This window comes from Artemia franciscana, chromosome 18 (genome assembly GCF_032884065.1).
Source record: "Artemia franciscana chromosome 18, ASM3288406v1, whole genome shotgun sequence".
Classification (NCBI taxonomy): domain Eukaryota; kingdom Metazoa; phylum Arthropoda; class Branchiopoda; order Anostraca; family Artemiidae; genus Artemia; species Artemia franciscana.
This window is the reverse complement of record NC_088880.1, coordinates 28,996,562-29,012,171: the sequence shown is the minus strand read 5'-3', so window position 1 is coordinate 29,012,171 and position 15,610 is coordinate 28,996,562. Positions and strand designations below refer to the sequence as shown.

The following is a 15,610-nucleotide window of genomic DNA, read 5'->3' as shown; positions in this document are numbered from 1 at the left end:
ATTATAGGGTTGTCAATTGAAGCCATATTGTTACAATTGGAGCCTACCTTATACCCTCCATTAGAGAATTCCACAACGGCTTTCCCCTCAATTTTATTTACATATTCTATTTTATTCAGTTTTATTACATATTTTATAACACCTCAAATCAGTCAAGCCGTGACTGATTTGACATTGCTTCACTATTGTTGTGAAATATACATATAAAGAGTAAATATACATACATAATAAAATAGTGAATCTTTGAGCATAAAAAGGCATCAAATTTTGAGGCCTGAGCAAAATAATGATCATAATAGCTTGCCCTTTGTTTTGCATGATGGCGTTTTGGTATACTTAAACCCTCCAAAAATTGGAAAACGTTCAAATTTTCAAAATCTATCTTTTCTCCCTAAATACATTAAACTCTTTTTTTGTAATCCCTGAAAAAAATTCACCGCCGGTACTCCAATCCGCCGACAACAAATTCTTGAATTATACATTATCTAAGAATAAAAAACAATTTTATTTAAATTAGATATACACTATAACGACAAAAAAGAACTATCTTGATATGTTGTTAACTTCCATTCTTCTATTTTCAATTTCATTAATTAAGGAACGGGCAAGATTACTTGCTGAGATATCCTGCTTTAAAAACTTGGCAAGAATTTCTGGAGGGGGCATTCCTCCTCCGTGAGCTAATAGACCTCGTCTATATTTTTCACCAGAATCTCTTGATAGTGGATTTTCACGAAACAAATCTTGCCATATCCAAGACGCAACAGCCCTTGACAGGAGATATGAATAGTATTTTGCACCATAGCCGAAAAGGTGACTGAAGCGTAATTGCCAGGCCTGAAAACAAACATTTTAAATAGATCCAAGCAAATAGATTGAACCCCCCTCACTAATATAGAAATCACCCTCGACTAATATAGACATTACCCCCGACTAATATAGACATTACGCTCGACTAATATAGACATTACCCCCGACAAATATAGACATTACCCCCGACTAATACAGACATTACCCCCGATCAATATAGATCTAAATAAATTTGGATAGAATAGGTGCATCAATTCACGGAAATATGAGAAATATTTTTTTTTATTTAAAAATGACTTATTCAAACAAAATAGTTTTAAAAACCGAGTTGGGGTGCATTTAGAAAAAAAAAATCATAAAAAGCACAGTAACTAAAAAACTGGCAAAACAATGCCAGAAATATCAGAATGGCAAAACCGTTCATTAGTCGAAAATATTAAGCGGCAAAGTGTCAGAAAGTTAAAAAAGATAAAAACTAAAAAAGAGTTAAATAAAATTACCGTTAAAAGAGTTGAAAAAAGAACATGAAAAAGGGGGAGGGAACAAAAGAATCAAACGAACATAAAACTTGGGTATCAACATTACCAAAGAAAAAAAGAGAGGAAAACTAGCTGTTTATTTTATCAGTAATGAAGGGGACAAAGGTTTTTTCATACCTAGAGGTTAAGCAACGGGTGCGGGACAAGATAGGAACGGGTTCATAAACAGTATGTGGCAGGTGGTGCCTGGATGGGGAGTGCCTTTTGGGGAAAACGTTTTTCGTACAAAGGTTTATTATTGCATTTTTTTTTTTGCAAAACGGAGACACAATGTTCCTCTCCTGTGCTCAAGAGTTTCCAGCGTGGCCTTTTTTAAAAGGAGCGAGGATGTTACCTTAGCTTCTTGAAAAATTATTCTCAGGGCTCTTTTTTGAATGGATTCCATTTTTGAATGGATTCATCACGGGAGATGCCAGGATGCCAAACTGGACATGGAGATTCAAGATGCGGGCGGACAAAGGAAGGATAGATCCGTGAAAAATGGGATGGAGGGACGTAAAATTCATTCAAGACCTTAAGGAGAGACATTCCATAGACAACTAGTACTGAAAAAAAAAGGGAAAATATACGGTTTATTTGATCAGTAATGAAGGGGACAAAGGTTTTTCATACCTGGATATTAAACTGGACAAGCATATTCAAGATGCGGGCGGACAAAGGAAGTAGAGATCCTTAAAGAATGGGATGGGAGGACGTTAAACTTATTCCAACGGTTAAGGAGAGACATGGACGCATTAGCTCTATGGACAATATCTTTAACGTGAATATCCCACTTTAAATTAGAGGAAATTCTAATCCCAAGTACTTTAAAGGACGACACAGAAATATCTGAGGGGGAGGGGGGTAGGATTGAGGAAAAGGGGCAAGGTTTTAAGGAAACATATTGGCATTATCATAGATCTAGAGGGGTTTACTCTCACGTCTAAGTCCACAGCGTCATCTAAAATATCATTGAGGATGCTCATGGGGTTGCTTACTATGCTTCTGTAGCAGGTTTCAACAACCGTTAGGTCATCCTCAAATTTCCATCTGTCGGGAATTCCTTAGCGAGGCTATTTATCATAACAGAAAAAGGAGGGGACCAAGGAGAGTTCCTTGGGGTACTCCATTGTGGACAGGGAGGAGATTGGAATAATAATTCTGGTATTTGACTACCTATGATCTATTCGATGAAAAAGGAGGCAACCAATTAAACCATTAAAGAATCAATATTTAAACCAGTTACAAGTTTCTCAACTGAAATATTGAGGTTAACAAGGTAAATTGCTTTTTGAAGGTCAATGGGAATTAAATTTAGCCAGTGATTGGGTTTTTCAAGAATTTTACCAATTGAGTCAATAAGAAAAAGAAGGTAAAGGGAAGTAGAAGTGGATTTGATGTTCCCGAATTGTCTCTGGTCAGTAAGAGGTTGGATTTTCTTTTAGCCAATCTGCAAGGAATCCTTCATATAGTTAAGAGAATATATGAGTGAGAGAAACAGGACGAACACCTTCAAAACCAGATTATATGTCTTTCTTTTTTAAGGGGGTTATGAGACCCGGTTTCCAAGCTCGTGGATATTGGCCAGACTCATTAATCTCATTGAAAAGAACAGACAAGGGCTTTGGAAGGAAGTCACTCTAAACAGTAATGAGAGAAAACGGGATATCAAAAGGGCAGACACTTGTTTTTCGTAGTTCCCCAATTCTTATTTCGATCTCAGACGGATATATGGGAGGGAAAGCAGGTGGGAAATCATCAGTAGGTAATTGACAAGACAGTGCCGGAATTCAACACGTGTCGGGAAGACAAAGTTCAACCATAAGTATTTGTAAATGGTTGTTTTCGATTAACAAAGAGGTTAAGGTTAGTAGAACCTATACTTCGAAAGAAATATTTTTTAAATTAAAGATGGTGGATGCAGTGGAGATTTAAAAAGTAAGATAGTCGAGAGGCACGGTGTTATTTTTCACTGTTGAGAAAGTTAGGAGGCAAACGTAATGACTCAAGTCTAGAATGATCCTGAAAACTGGACGCTTCGAAAAGCTAAGAATGATTTGTTACATGTTTTCACGAGTAATTGTCAAAGGCTAATTTTAGGTACCCATTTGGCTGAACATATATTAAATAATATGCTGTAAAAAATGTGGATCGATCCCACTTTCTAGAGTAACAACAAAAGAAAGGATAAGGTGGCTTAGTCACGTTTTACGAATGAAGGACGACATATTACCGAATATTGTGCTTCATGGCCATCCATCTAGGGCCAGAAGAAAAGAAGGTTGTCCCCGAATAGGGTGGAAAGAGGCCATAAAAAAGATTTAACAGAAATTAGAAGTGGAGAGCTTGAAGAGTGAAGCTTCGACGAGATTCAGGCAGAGAAGGAGCGTACGCAGCAGTGTTGGCCTACGGCGGCTTGGTGAAAGTCTTGAGAGGAAAGTTAGAAACGCAACTAGGAATCTTAGCGACAACGCTTTAAGCAAAAATGAGGGCATGACCATACGAGAATAAGAGGAAACTAAAGGAAGCAGACAAAGCATTAAAATATGAATTAAGAAGGTGTGAATTGGAAGCAATGAATGAAATTGCGGAACAACTAGAAGATGTAGCCAGACAGCATAATAATAAAATATTCTACTGGAACTTAAAAAAAAACTGAGACGGAACTGTCAATCTGGACTGGTCCCGGTTAAAGATAGGAACGGGGACGCATTTAGGGATAATGAAAGAGTCAAAGAAAAATTGGCAGAACATTTTAGACCGTGAAAAAGCTGTAGGAAATTATATAGAAAGGTATGAAACAGTTTGTGACAGTTTGAAGGGAAAGAAGATTTATTTTGCAAGGGTGCTGACAGTATGGTATATGAGTTTTTAAATATGGTGGTTGTGAAGTTAGAGATATATTGGAGTTGAATTAGAGCTTGCCATAAGAAAGATTACAAGAGTCTGTTTACTAATTATAGAGGCATTAGCTTGGTTTCTGTAGGATGTAAATTACTTAATAAGATGATACTTTTTGACTTAGAGATGCTGTAAATAAAGTTTTAAGGGGAGAACTGTGTTATTATAGGAAGGGTAGAGGAAGGGGAGAGGATGTAAGGAAGGGTAGAGGAGGACTTTAGTCCTTAGCTCTATAGATCATGAGCAAGCGTTTCATTCGGCCGATAGAAGAGCTTTAGCGAAGGCCCTCTGTATGGCATATCGGATAAAGACACTGAAGTGGCTAGTGCGTTATACGATAATAACATAGCTGTGGTTAAGGTAGGAAATGAGGTTAGTAGCCGGTTTCATATTGAATCAGAAGTTAAGCAAGGTTGTCTTTTATCCCCATTAGTACGGATCATTTTGACGGACTTCGTCCTTAGGAACACCAAAAAGACTATGTGAGAGCATGGCATCAAATGGAAAAAAAAACTCTCGCTGACTTGAATTGTATTGATGATTAGACCGTCCTAGATGACAATATTAGTCAAATGAATGATTTTTTGGAGGTTTTGAGAGTTCAGGTCACGAAAAACGGCTTGAAAATTATTGTTAAGAAAACTGAGTTGCTTTGGCTGAGAACAAGTGAAGGTGAACATAATTCATTAGGTATTGAGAAGATCGATCAAGTAGACAGCTTCACTTACCAAGGTATTGTTATTAGTAAAAATTATGGATGCAGTGAAGATGTCCAAAGTAGAAAAGCCAAGACCAAGAGTGTGTTTTTTTTACAGTTGAAGAAAGTTAGAAGAACAGGAATACAAGCCTGCGAACCAAGATTGAAATATTTGAAGCTACAGTGATGACAGTGGTTAAGCATGGTTCTCAAACGAGGGGGCTCCAAAAAGCAAGGGAAGGATTTTTTAGGTGCTTCCCTGAAGAATGGTCTACAGAAGTGGTTCCCTAGCTAGGGGTTGCAACCGACCAGTGGGTCGCAAGCGAATATTGAGTGGGTTGCGGTCGTGAGCATTAATCTTGGTAATGCTGAAATTCAGTAGTTGCGAGTAGTGGAACTTATTTGTTCCACTATGAAAAAATTTGTTCCACAATGAAAAAAAAAATAGAGGTGTTACATATATGAATGAAATACTGTTATAATAAAAACACGACTCAAGTAATTTTTTATAGCTTACATAACCATATCCGCTTGTTTTCTTTAAGAAGTTATTTCAATGGGAAAGATGTATTTAGTTAAGATTTTTGTTCATTACAGTTTCAGCATCAACTTCTAATTCAGTTACTTTTAATCGTAGTGAGTCTGATATATCGGATTTACTTTTGTACTTAATTTTAATTTAAACCATAGCCAAAAACCCGGCCTCACATAGATATGAGGTAGCAGAGAGGAGGAGGACTTGCATCAAACAGGCAAGGATAGTTATCAGCAACTCAGAGCCAGGATTTCCTTAACTGTTTCCGATTAAAACTATTTTTCAGCGAGATATCTTCTTATAAACCAATGAGCCCTTCACTTGCTTTTGTTGACATACTAGTTGGTAAATTATCCTGATATGGTTTACAAATCCGACTCAACGAATCAAACTTTTTCATCTCTTCCACAAAATAGTCGTCAAACAGTAGGTTAATCTTAAGCTGCAGTTGGTTTTCAATAAAACACTCAAGTGCTTCAAAACAATCATACTTGCCATTATTAATGCATTTTTTCTAAAGCATAAGCATTTTCATAGACGTTCGAATTTTATCGTGAGCTGCCAAAATGCTCATACCATATGATGTCTTGGCTCTTCTTGCCTCGTCAGAAGTGCCATATGAGCTCTTAGCTCTTGTTTTATTTATCTTTCTACATAATTTAAAATAATCAAATGTATTCAAGTCTAACAAACTTTGAACAATTTTTGAACCTTTGTTTCTTATTTGGCAAAACTTACTTTTTCTTAGACCTTCTGATTTGTTCTGGCAAATTTGTGAGCCACACAACAGGGGAGGCTCCTCCCTATTACATTCAGAGCTTACTTCTTTGCTCCCTCTAATTTTGGTACAGATTTGCTCCCTCCCCCTCGTCTGCGCACGTGTCTGTAAGTGGAGTAAATTTAGCATGTGTAACTGCTTAGAAGAAGATAAGAGCGTTAACAACGTGTTATTGAGGGTTTGCCTTAAAAAACAACTACTAAAGCGTTTATTCAAAAATGGCCCATGAAGACCCTAAAGCGTCCCGGCGTCCTAGGGTGAAGCGCTGAAAAGGCACTAAAGCTTACCCATAACAACACTGACGATGGGGACTCCGTTATTAACTTTTTCAATTTTTTTTGTTAATTAGCAAATTCAATCCAGCTCTTAAAAATGGATCACCTTTTTTACACCTTTTTGCTCCTTGATTTCACCAAAAGGTGTTTCAACGTAAAAAGGAGTGATCCACTAATTTGTGAGCCACAGAACAGGGGAGGCTCCTCCCTAAAATTTTTTCTTTGCTCCCTCTAATTTGGGTAGAGACTTATCCCTCCCCCTCTTTGGCCTACGTATCTGTAAGTGAAGTATCCAAACTGAGAATTTTACCATACATGCAGAGTTTTTTTTTTTACTTTGCGCTTGACCTTGTTCAAATCAATGACCAATTTTGAGCTAGTGTCAATGATTTAAGATAAGATGTTTCTTTCAATTTTTTCACAAGTCTTGAAGGACCGAATTCACGTTTCAGAGCAATAAAACCAAAGAAAAATTCATAAAAAGCACAGTAACTAAAAAACTGGCAAAACAATGCCAGAACAATAATATCAGAATGGCAAAACCGTTCATTAGTCGAAAATATTAAGCGGCAAAGTGTCAGAAAGTTAAAAATGATAAAAACTAAAAAAGAGTTAAATAATATTACCGTTAAGAGTTTATAAAAGAACATAAAAAAAGGGCGAGGGAACAAAAGAATCAAACGAACATAAAACTAGGGTATCACCATTACCAAAGAAAAAAAAAGGAAAACTAGATGTTTACTTTATCAGTAATGAAGGGGACAAAGGTTTTTTCATACCTGGAGGTTAAGCAACGGATGCGGGACAAGATAGGAACGGGTTCATAATCAGTACGTGGCAGGTGGTGTCTGGATGGGGAGTGCCTTTTGGGGAAAACGTTTTCCGTACAAAGGTTTATTATTGCAATTTTTTTTTGCAAAACGGAGGCACAATGTTCCTCTCCTGTGCTCAAGAATTTCCAGCGTGGCCTTTTTTAAAAGGAGCGAGGATGTTACCTTAGCTTCTTTAAAAATTACTCTCAGGGCTCTTTTTTGAATGGATTCCATTTTTGAATGGATTCATCACGGGAGATGCCAGGATGCCAAATTGGACATGCGTATTCAAGATGCGGGCGGACAAAGGAAGGATAGATCCGTGAAAAATGGGATGGAGGGACGTAAAATTCATTCAAGAGCTTAAGGAGAGACATTCCATAGACAACTAGTAATGAAAAAAGGGAAAATATACGGTTTATTTGATCAGTAATGAAGGGGACAAAGGTTTTTCATACCTGGATATTAAACTGGACAAGCATATTCAAGATGCGGGCGGACAAAGGAAGTAGATACCCTTAAAGAATGGGATGGGAGGACGTTAAACTTATTCCAACGGTTAAGGAGAGACATGGACGCATTAGCTCTATGGACAATATCTTTAACGTGAATATCCCACTTTAAATTAGAGGAAATTGTAATCCCAAGTACTTTAAAGGACGACACAGAAATATCTGAGGGGGAGGGGGGCAGGGTTGAGGAAAAGGGGCGAGGTTTTAAGGAAACATATTGGCATTATCATAGATTTAGAGGGGTTTACTCTCACGTCTAAGTCCACAGCGTCATCTGAAATATCATTGAGGATGCTCATGGGGTTGCTTACTATGCTTCTGTAGCAGGTTTCAACAACCGTTAGGTCATCCTCAAATTTCCATCTGTCGGGAATTCCTTAGCGAGGCTATTTATCATAAAAGAAAAAGGAGGGGATCAAGGAGAGTTCCTTGGGGTACTCCATTGAGGACAGGGAGGAGACTGGAATAATAATTCTGGTATTGACAACCTATGATCTATTCGATGAAAAAGGAGGCAACCAATTAAACCATTAAAGAATCAATATTTAAACCAGTTACAAGTTTCTCAACTGAAATATTGAGGTTAACAAGGTAAATTGCTTTTTGAAGGTCAATGGGAATTAAATTTAGCCAGCAATTGGGTTTTTCCTAGAATTATACCAATTGAGTCAATAAGAAAAAGAAGGTAATGGGAAGTAGAAGTGGATTTCATGTTCCCGAATTGTCTCTGGCCATAATAGGTTGGATCTTCTTTTAGCCAATCTGCAAGGAATCCTTCATATAGTTAAGAGAATATATGAGTGAGAGAAACAGGACGAACACCTTCAAAACCAGGTTATATGTCTTTCTTTTTTAAGGGGGTTATGAGACCCTGTTTCCAAGCTCGTGGATATTGGCCAGACTCATTAATCTCATTGAAAAGAACAGACAAGGGCTTTGGAAGGAAGTCACTCTAAACAGTAATGAGAGAGAACGGGATATCTAAAGGGCAGACACTTGTTTTTCGTAGTTCCCCAATTCTTATTTCGATCTCAGACGGATATATGGGAGGGAAAGCAGGTGGGAAATCATCAGTAGGTAATTGACAAGACAGTGCCGGAATTCAACACTTGTTGGGAAGACAAAGTTCAACCATAAGTATTTGTAAATAGTTGTTTTCGATTAACAAAGAGGTTAAGGTTAGTAGAACCTATACTTCGAAAGAAATATTTTTTTAATAAAGATGGTGGATGCAGTGGAGATTTAAACAGTAAGATAGTCGAGGGGCACGGTGTTATTTTTCACTGTTGAGAAAGTTAGGAGGCCAACGTAATGTTTTCCCGAGTAATTGTCAAAGGCTAATTTTAGGTACCCATTTGACTGAACATATATTAAATAATATTCTGTAAAAAATGTGGATCAATCCCACTTTCTAGAGCAACAACAAAAGAAAGGATAAGGTGGCTTAGTCACGTTTTACGAATGAAGGACGACATATTACCGAATATTGTGATTCATGGCCATCCATCTAGAGCCAGAAGAAAAGAAGGTCGTCCCCGAATAGGGTGGAAAGAGGTCATAAACAAAGATTTAACAGAAATTAGAAGTGGAGAGCTTGAAGAGTGAAGCTTCGACGAGATTCAGGCAGAGAAGGAGCGTACGCAGCAGTGTTGGCCTAAGGCGGCTTGGTGAAAGTCTTGAGAGGAAAGTTAGAAACGCAACTAGGAATCTTAGCGACAACGCTTTAAGCAAAAATGAGGGCATGACCATACGAGAATAAGAGGAAACTAAAGGAAGCAGACAAAGCATTAAAATATGAATTAAGAAGATGTGAGTTGGAAGCAATGAATGAAATTGCGGAACAACTAGAAGATGTAGCCAGACAGCATAATAATAAAATATTCTACTGGAACTTAAAAAAAAACTGAGACGGAACTGTCAATCTGGACTTGTCCCGGTTAAAGATAGGAACGTGGACGCATTTAGGGATAATGAAAGAGTCAAAGAAAAATTGGCAGAACATTTTAGACCGTGAAAAAGCTGTAGGAAATTATATAGAAAGGTATGAAACAGTTTGTGACAGTTTGAAGGGAAAGAAGATTTATTTTGCAAGGGTGCTGACAGTATGGTATATGAGTTTTTAAATATGGTGGTTGTGAAGTTAGAGATATATTGGAGTTTAATTAGAGCTTACCATAAGAAAGATTACAAGAGTCAGTTTACTAATTATAGAGGCATTAGCTTGGTTTCTGTAGGATGTAAATTACTTAATAAGATGATACTTTTTGACTTAGAGATGCTGTAAATAGAGTTTTAAGGGGAGAACTGTGTTATTATAGGAAGGGTAGAGGAAGGGGAGAGGATGTAAGGAAGGGTAGAGGAGGACTTTAGTCCTTAGCTCTATAGATCATGAGCAAGCGTTTCATTCGGCCGATAGAAGAGCTTTAGCGAAGGCCCTCTGTATGGCATATCGGATAAAGACACTGAAGTGGCTAGTGCGTTATACGATAATAACATAGCTGTGGTTAAGGTAGGAAATGAGGTTAGTAGCCGGTTTCATATTGAATCAGAAGTTAAGCAAGGTTGTCTTTTATCCCCATTAGTACGGATCATTTTGACGGACTTCGTCCTTAGGAACACCAAAAAGACTATGTGAGAGCATGGCATCAAATGGAAAAAAAAAACTCTCGCTGACTTGAATTGTATTGATGATTAGACCGTCCTAGATGACAATATTAGTCAAATGAATGATTTTTTGGAGGTTTTGAGAGTTCAGGTCACGAAAAACGGCTTGAAAATTATTGTTAAGAAAACTGAGTTGCTTTGGCTGAGAACAAGTGAAGGTGAACATAATTCATTAGGTATTGAGAAGATCGATCAAGTAGACAGCTTCACTTACCAAGGTATTGTTATTAGTAACAATTATGGATGCAGTGAAGGTGTCCAAAGTAGAAAAGTCGAGACCAAGAGTGTGTTTTTTTTTTACAGTTGAAGAAAGTTGGAAGAACAGGAATACAAGCCTGCGAACCAAGATTGAAATATTTGAAGCTACAGTGATGACAGTGGTTAAGCATGGTTCTCAAACGAGAAGAATGGTCTGCAGAAGTGGTTCCCTAACTAGGGGTCGCAGCAAGCGAATATTGAGTGGGTTGCGGTCGCGAGCATTAATCTTGGTAATGCTGAGATTCAGTAGTTGCGAGTAGTAGAACTTATTTGTTCCACTATGAAAAAATTTGTTCCATAATGAAAAAAAAATAGAAGTGTTATATATATGAATTAAATACTATTATAATAAAACACGACTCAAATAATTTTTTATAGCTTAAATAACTATATCCGCTTGTCTTCTTTGCGAAATTATTTCAATGGGAAAGATGTATTTGGTTAAGATTTTTGTCCATTACAGTTTCAGCATCAGCTTCTAATTCAGTTACTTTTAATAGCAGTGAGCCTGATATATCGGATTTATTTTTGCACTTAATTTTAATTTAAACCATAGCCAAAAATCCGGCCTCACATAGATATGAGGTAGTAGAGAGGAGGAGGACTTGCATCAAACAGGCAAGGATAGTTATCAGCAACTCAGAGCCAGGATTTCCTTAACTGTTTCCGATTAAAACTATTTTTCAGTGAGATATCTTCTGATAAACCAACGAGTCCTTCACTTCCTTTTGTTGACATACTAGTTGGTAAATTATCCTGATATGGTTTACAAATCCAACTCAACGAATCAAACTTTTTCATCTCTTCCACAAAATAGTCGTCAAAACTAAGCCGTCAAACAGTAAGTTAATCTTAAGATGCAGTTGGTTTTCAATAAAACATTCAAGTGCTTCAAAACAATCATACTTGCCATTATTAATGCATTTTTTCTAAAGCATAAGCATTTTCATAGACGTTCAAACTTTATCGTGAGCTGCCAACCTTGCAAATTGAATTCGTTTAATTTGGAAAAAAAATATCCGCCAAATAAGTGAGCTCGAGATATATGTTTAATAGATTCAGTTTTTCCTTCAAAGTAAATTGTAATTCCATTAAACAATTCCAATAATCATATCAGTACTTTTCCCCTGAATAACCTGCGAACTTCTGTATGAAGAAGAAGAGATGTACCGCTGCTACTCATTTTTTCACGCAGTTTTTGAAATAGGTGGGGTTGTAAGGGTTGTGTATTAATATAATTTAGAGTTATTACAGCTGTATCTTCTTATACTATATATTATACCTTCTATATACCATATATAGTAATTTCTAGACCACACTGCTTTTTCATTTAAAAAAATGAAAGAGAGAGAAAATGGGTTTATTTTAAATAAAGCTGCTACCATGCGGGTTTTATTTAAAGTTTAAATAATTGTATTGTATCAGATTAACGACGCTTCTTGACTACTAAGGTCCCTGCGTCGGCCCTGCAGTGCATTGCTGCAGCATGATTCGATCTCTGGGTCCCGTATTACCAAGCTAAGGTCAAACCCACTGCGCCACCACAGGACATAAAGTTTAAATAATTTTATTTTATTTGAATATATTTAAATAATTTAATTTTTTTAGGATCTCTGAACAAAACTTTACCCAGATTAACTGTTTGATGAGAAGTATTTTAGCCACCGTTGGTGGTGTGGCTTGTGTAAAGGTCCTGTCGGGTCTGATTCGTCTTTGTCCTTTCGAGAGGAAAATAACTCTTCCACTTTTGGCAATGAGGTAATATGCTAAATTATAATGAGGCAATATTCCGCTTTCGTCATATGCTACATTATGAGATTGTAAGTGCTTGTATATGGGCTGATATTATGGGCTTGTAAGGGTTGATATAATTTTGAGTTTTTCACAGCTATATCAAGTATTGTTTTTAAATAATCGGTCAATGCTTTGGAAACCGGTGCTTCTCAATGAAGGCTACAGAGTGTCCCCAAAGCACACAAACTTTGTTTAAGGACTCTCATAACCACACTATTTTTTTTTGCGCATAGCCCACGCACCGTTAGCGCATATACCGACCCCGTCCAACCGCTGTAAAGCTTTTTCTTTTTATATGGGAATCAATTTTATTGAAAAATACCTCAACAGTTCCACGAATCATTAGATTGCAGAACAAGATACCTTGATGCTTAAGATACGAAATTCTGCCGTATAAAGCGCACAAAACCAAGCAGTCGAGATAGGCCCTGCACGTCAGTAGACTCATCTAGTCGTAGAGGATAATATTACTACCTCTTCTTCTATGAGGTGGGTCCCAAGATTGGAAATTTTTATTAGACGTGTCGCAGTCCAGTCAACTTTGGGAGCCACTTTTCTACTGGATATTTTTGGGTACCCGTCTGACTGAGCGTATTTCAAACAGAAGGCTATGCAAAAAATACGGTTTTATCCCGCTTTCTAGGTCCACGGTGAGAGAAAGGTTGATGCCACTAGAAACGTTCTGTTGATGAGGGATTCAATATTCCCAACGATAGTCCTTTTAGGTCAAGCATCTAGAGCCAAACCAAAAGCAAGTCATCTCCAAATTGGGTGGGACGAGGCTACAAGGAAGAATTTAAGGGAAATTAGAACTTTTTGGGAGGGTGTAAAGAGTGAGGCTTTAAAGAGATTGGGAAGGAGAAGGAACGTACGTACTGCATTGGCCTAAGGCGGCTTGGTGCTGCAGTGGCGTGTTAGTAGCAGTGATAGTAGCATAAATACAACAATCTTTAAACCATAATTTTCAGAAAAGGCCATCATTTGCACAAAAACTAACAAAAAAATAAAAACTGTTAAATGTAATAAGTGTGAACACAGGGTGGCCTTCGTCGTTATTTGGGGTATTCAAATGGGCTTGGTGGGAATTAAAAACACTAACACTAATGACAGTACAGCAGTTCTCAGAAGAACTAGAAGATCCAAACATGACGAATTTTAATTAATTAGATTTTAGTTAGAGATCCAAGTTTATTTGGATACAATCTGAGTTTTGAGACAGTAGGCAAACATAGTTCTTCTTATCTACAGTTAAAAATGACAAGAAACCACCTACAATGCCCTTTAGGTAAAAAGCTGTTCTTGTATCTTTAGTCCACTGTAAAGCAAAGTAAAGAAAAAGATTAAAAAAAAAAAATAAATACAAGACCAATATTTTTATTTAGGCACCTAATAGTTTTGCAGTGTAGTGCTAGATGGCGTTGACTATTTATAAGCTGAGATGTGATATATCAGTTTCTATCAGGCACGTACATATGATTTTTTCGGGGGGGGGGACTTTTTATTTGATAATTTAAAAAAATTTCACAAAATCATGGGAAACTGGGATTTGGGGGAGTTCCGAGCACCTCCCCTGATGCGTCCATAGTTTCCATATCTGATATATAGAATAAAAGAATAATGTTGACTTTGGGTTTCCAGAGGATGTTGCTTTATGTCGGTAAATAATTACCTTATCTTGACATTTTCATCCCTTGGTACGGATCACAGATTTGTTGCTTTGTTTTGGGTTCATGAGCTTTCGGTAGAACAAGAAACACTCAGAATTTACACATACTTCACTGGCTACAATAGGCTATTATTTATATGTATATCTTTAGCTGCCTGTGACTATGATAAAAACGATAAGATTCAATGAAATCATCATGATGAATCTGTAGAAGTCTAACCTTCTCTGAAGATAAAAATGAAAAATTCGTGGAAGAAAAAAAAAAATTTGACATACATCTATAAGATGTACAGAAAAGTAAACAAATTTACAATCTTTCTTAATTTCAATCGTATCAAATTTATTCATGGTTCGCAAGCCATGGTTGCCAGAAATGTTAGACTGGAGATAATCAGAATTTTACCTTAAAAATCCAAATATTCACATGTTAACTTTCAAAAGGTGAATAAATGTTAGGCATATGAAAGGTTATTTCATAATTTTCTTATAGAGGAACCCGCGCAGGGCGGAGGGGGATCAACACAAAGAACACAAAACGTAGACAGATTTTGCAGATAAATAAAGAAACCATTGGAGACATTACAAAAATGTTATTTTATACACGAATACGGAGGAACGGGGAAAGGATTATCTTCAGATTATGTGAGAACTGACCTTTGTGATCAGAAGATATCGAGAGAATTTGCAGAATTTTTTATCTATCTTTTTTTACTGCTCTTTGACAATTTGGATTTTCTTTTCCTGGCCAGCCCTAATAAATTTGCTTATTATTTTTTATGTGCGTTTATTAGCCTCGAAAGTACAAACCAGCGCATTTTGGCTTGTGATAGACATTTTTCAGAAATAAATCCTATGTTTGACAAAATTTTATCTTGAATTTGACATCTCTGCAAAAACAGCCAACAAATAATGTATGAGTAAAAGAATTGTCACTAATTGTCAATAGCTAATTGTCACGAACATGAAAATCACTAATCTTCACGAAGTATCACCCCTGTGACCAATTACCTTCTCGAAGTAACCAATAATTTGCTGTCAGTCAGCTCATTGTTTTAGCTAAAAATATTTCAGCTATCATCAGACGGTAAGTAATCCCACCCAACAAATTAAACCAACTCTTTTTTCAAAATCAGATAGGGTAGTAATATGATCTTAGATACTTTTGTGCAGAACAATTACACTACCAAAAAATCTTCTGTGAAATCTTCACCCCCCCCAAACATTCCTACGTGCACGTATCAATTCAAAGAATACGTAATTGAGCGCTATGATTTGAGCTGTGGCAAAACGCGCATGCGCATTACACTAGTTTTTATCACTCAGTCAATTGAGAGGACAACCAGAATTTAACATCAATTCTCCTTCGCTGTCTTTTAATGTTTTTTTCTTT

At 36.8% G+C, this 15,610-nt stretch overlaps 1 protein-coding gene across 1 annotated transcript in view; it reads right to left on the bottom strand.

The window, feature by feature from the left end:
• Window positions 1-481: 481 nt before the first annotated feature.
• Window positions 482-15,610, bottom strand: part of LOC136038841 (mitochondrial intermediate peptidase-like) — an 85,995-nt gene continuing 70,866 nt past the window's right edge. Inside the window, exon 9 of the mRNA XM_065722256.1 lies at window positions 482-837. Within this exon, the coding sequence (XP_065578328.1) occupies window positions 544-837 (294 nt within the window). The 3' untranslated portion in view covers window positions 482-543. The remainder of the gene's footprint in view (window positions 838-15,610) is intronic.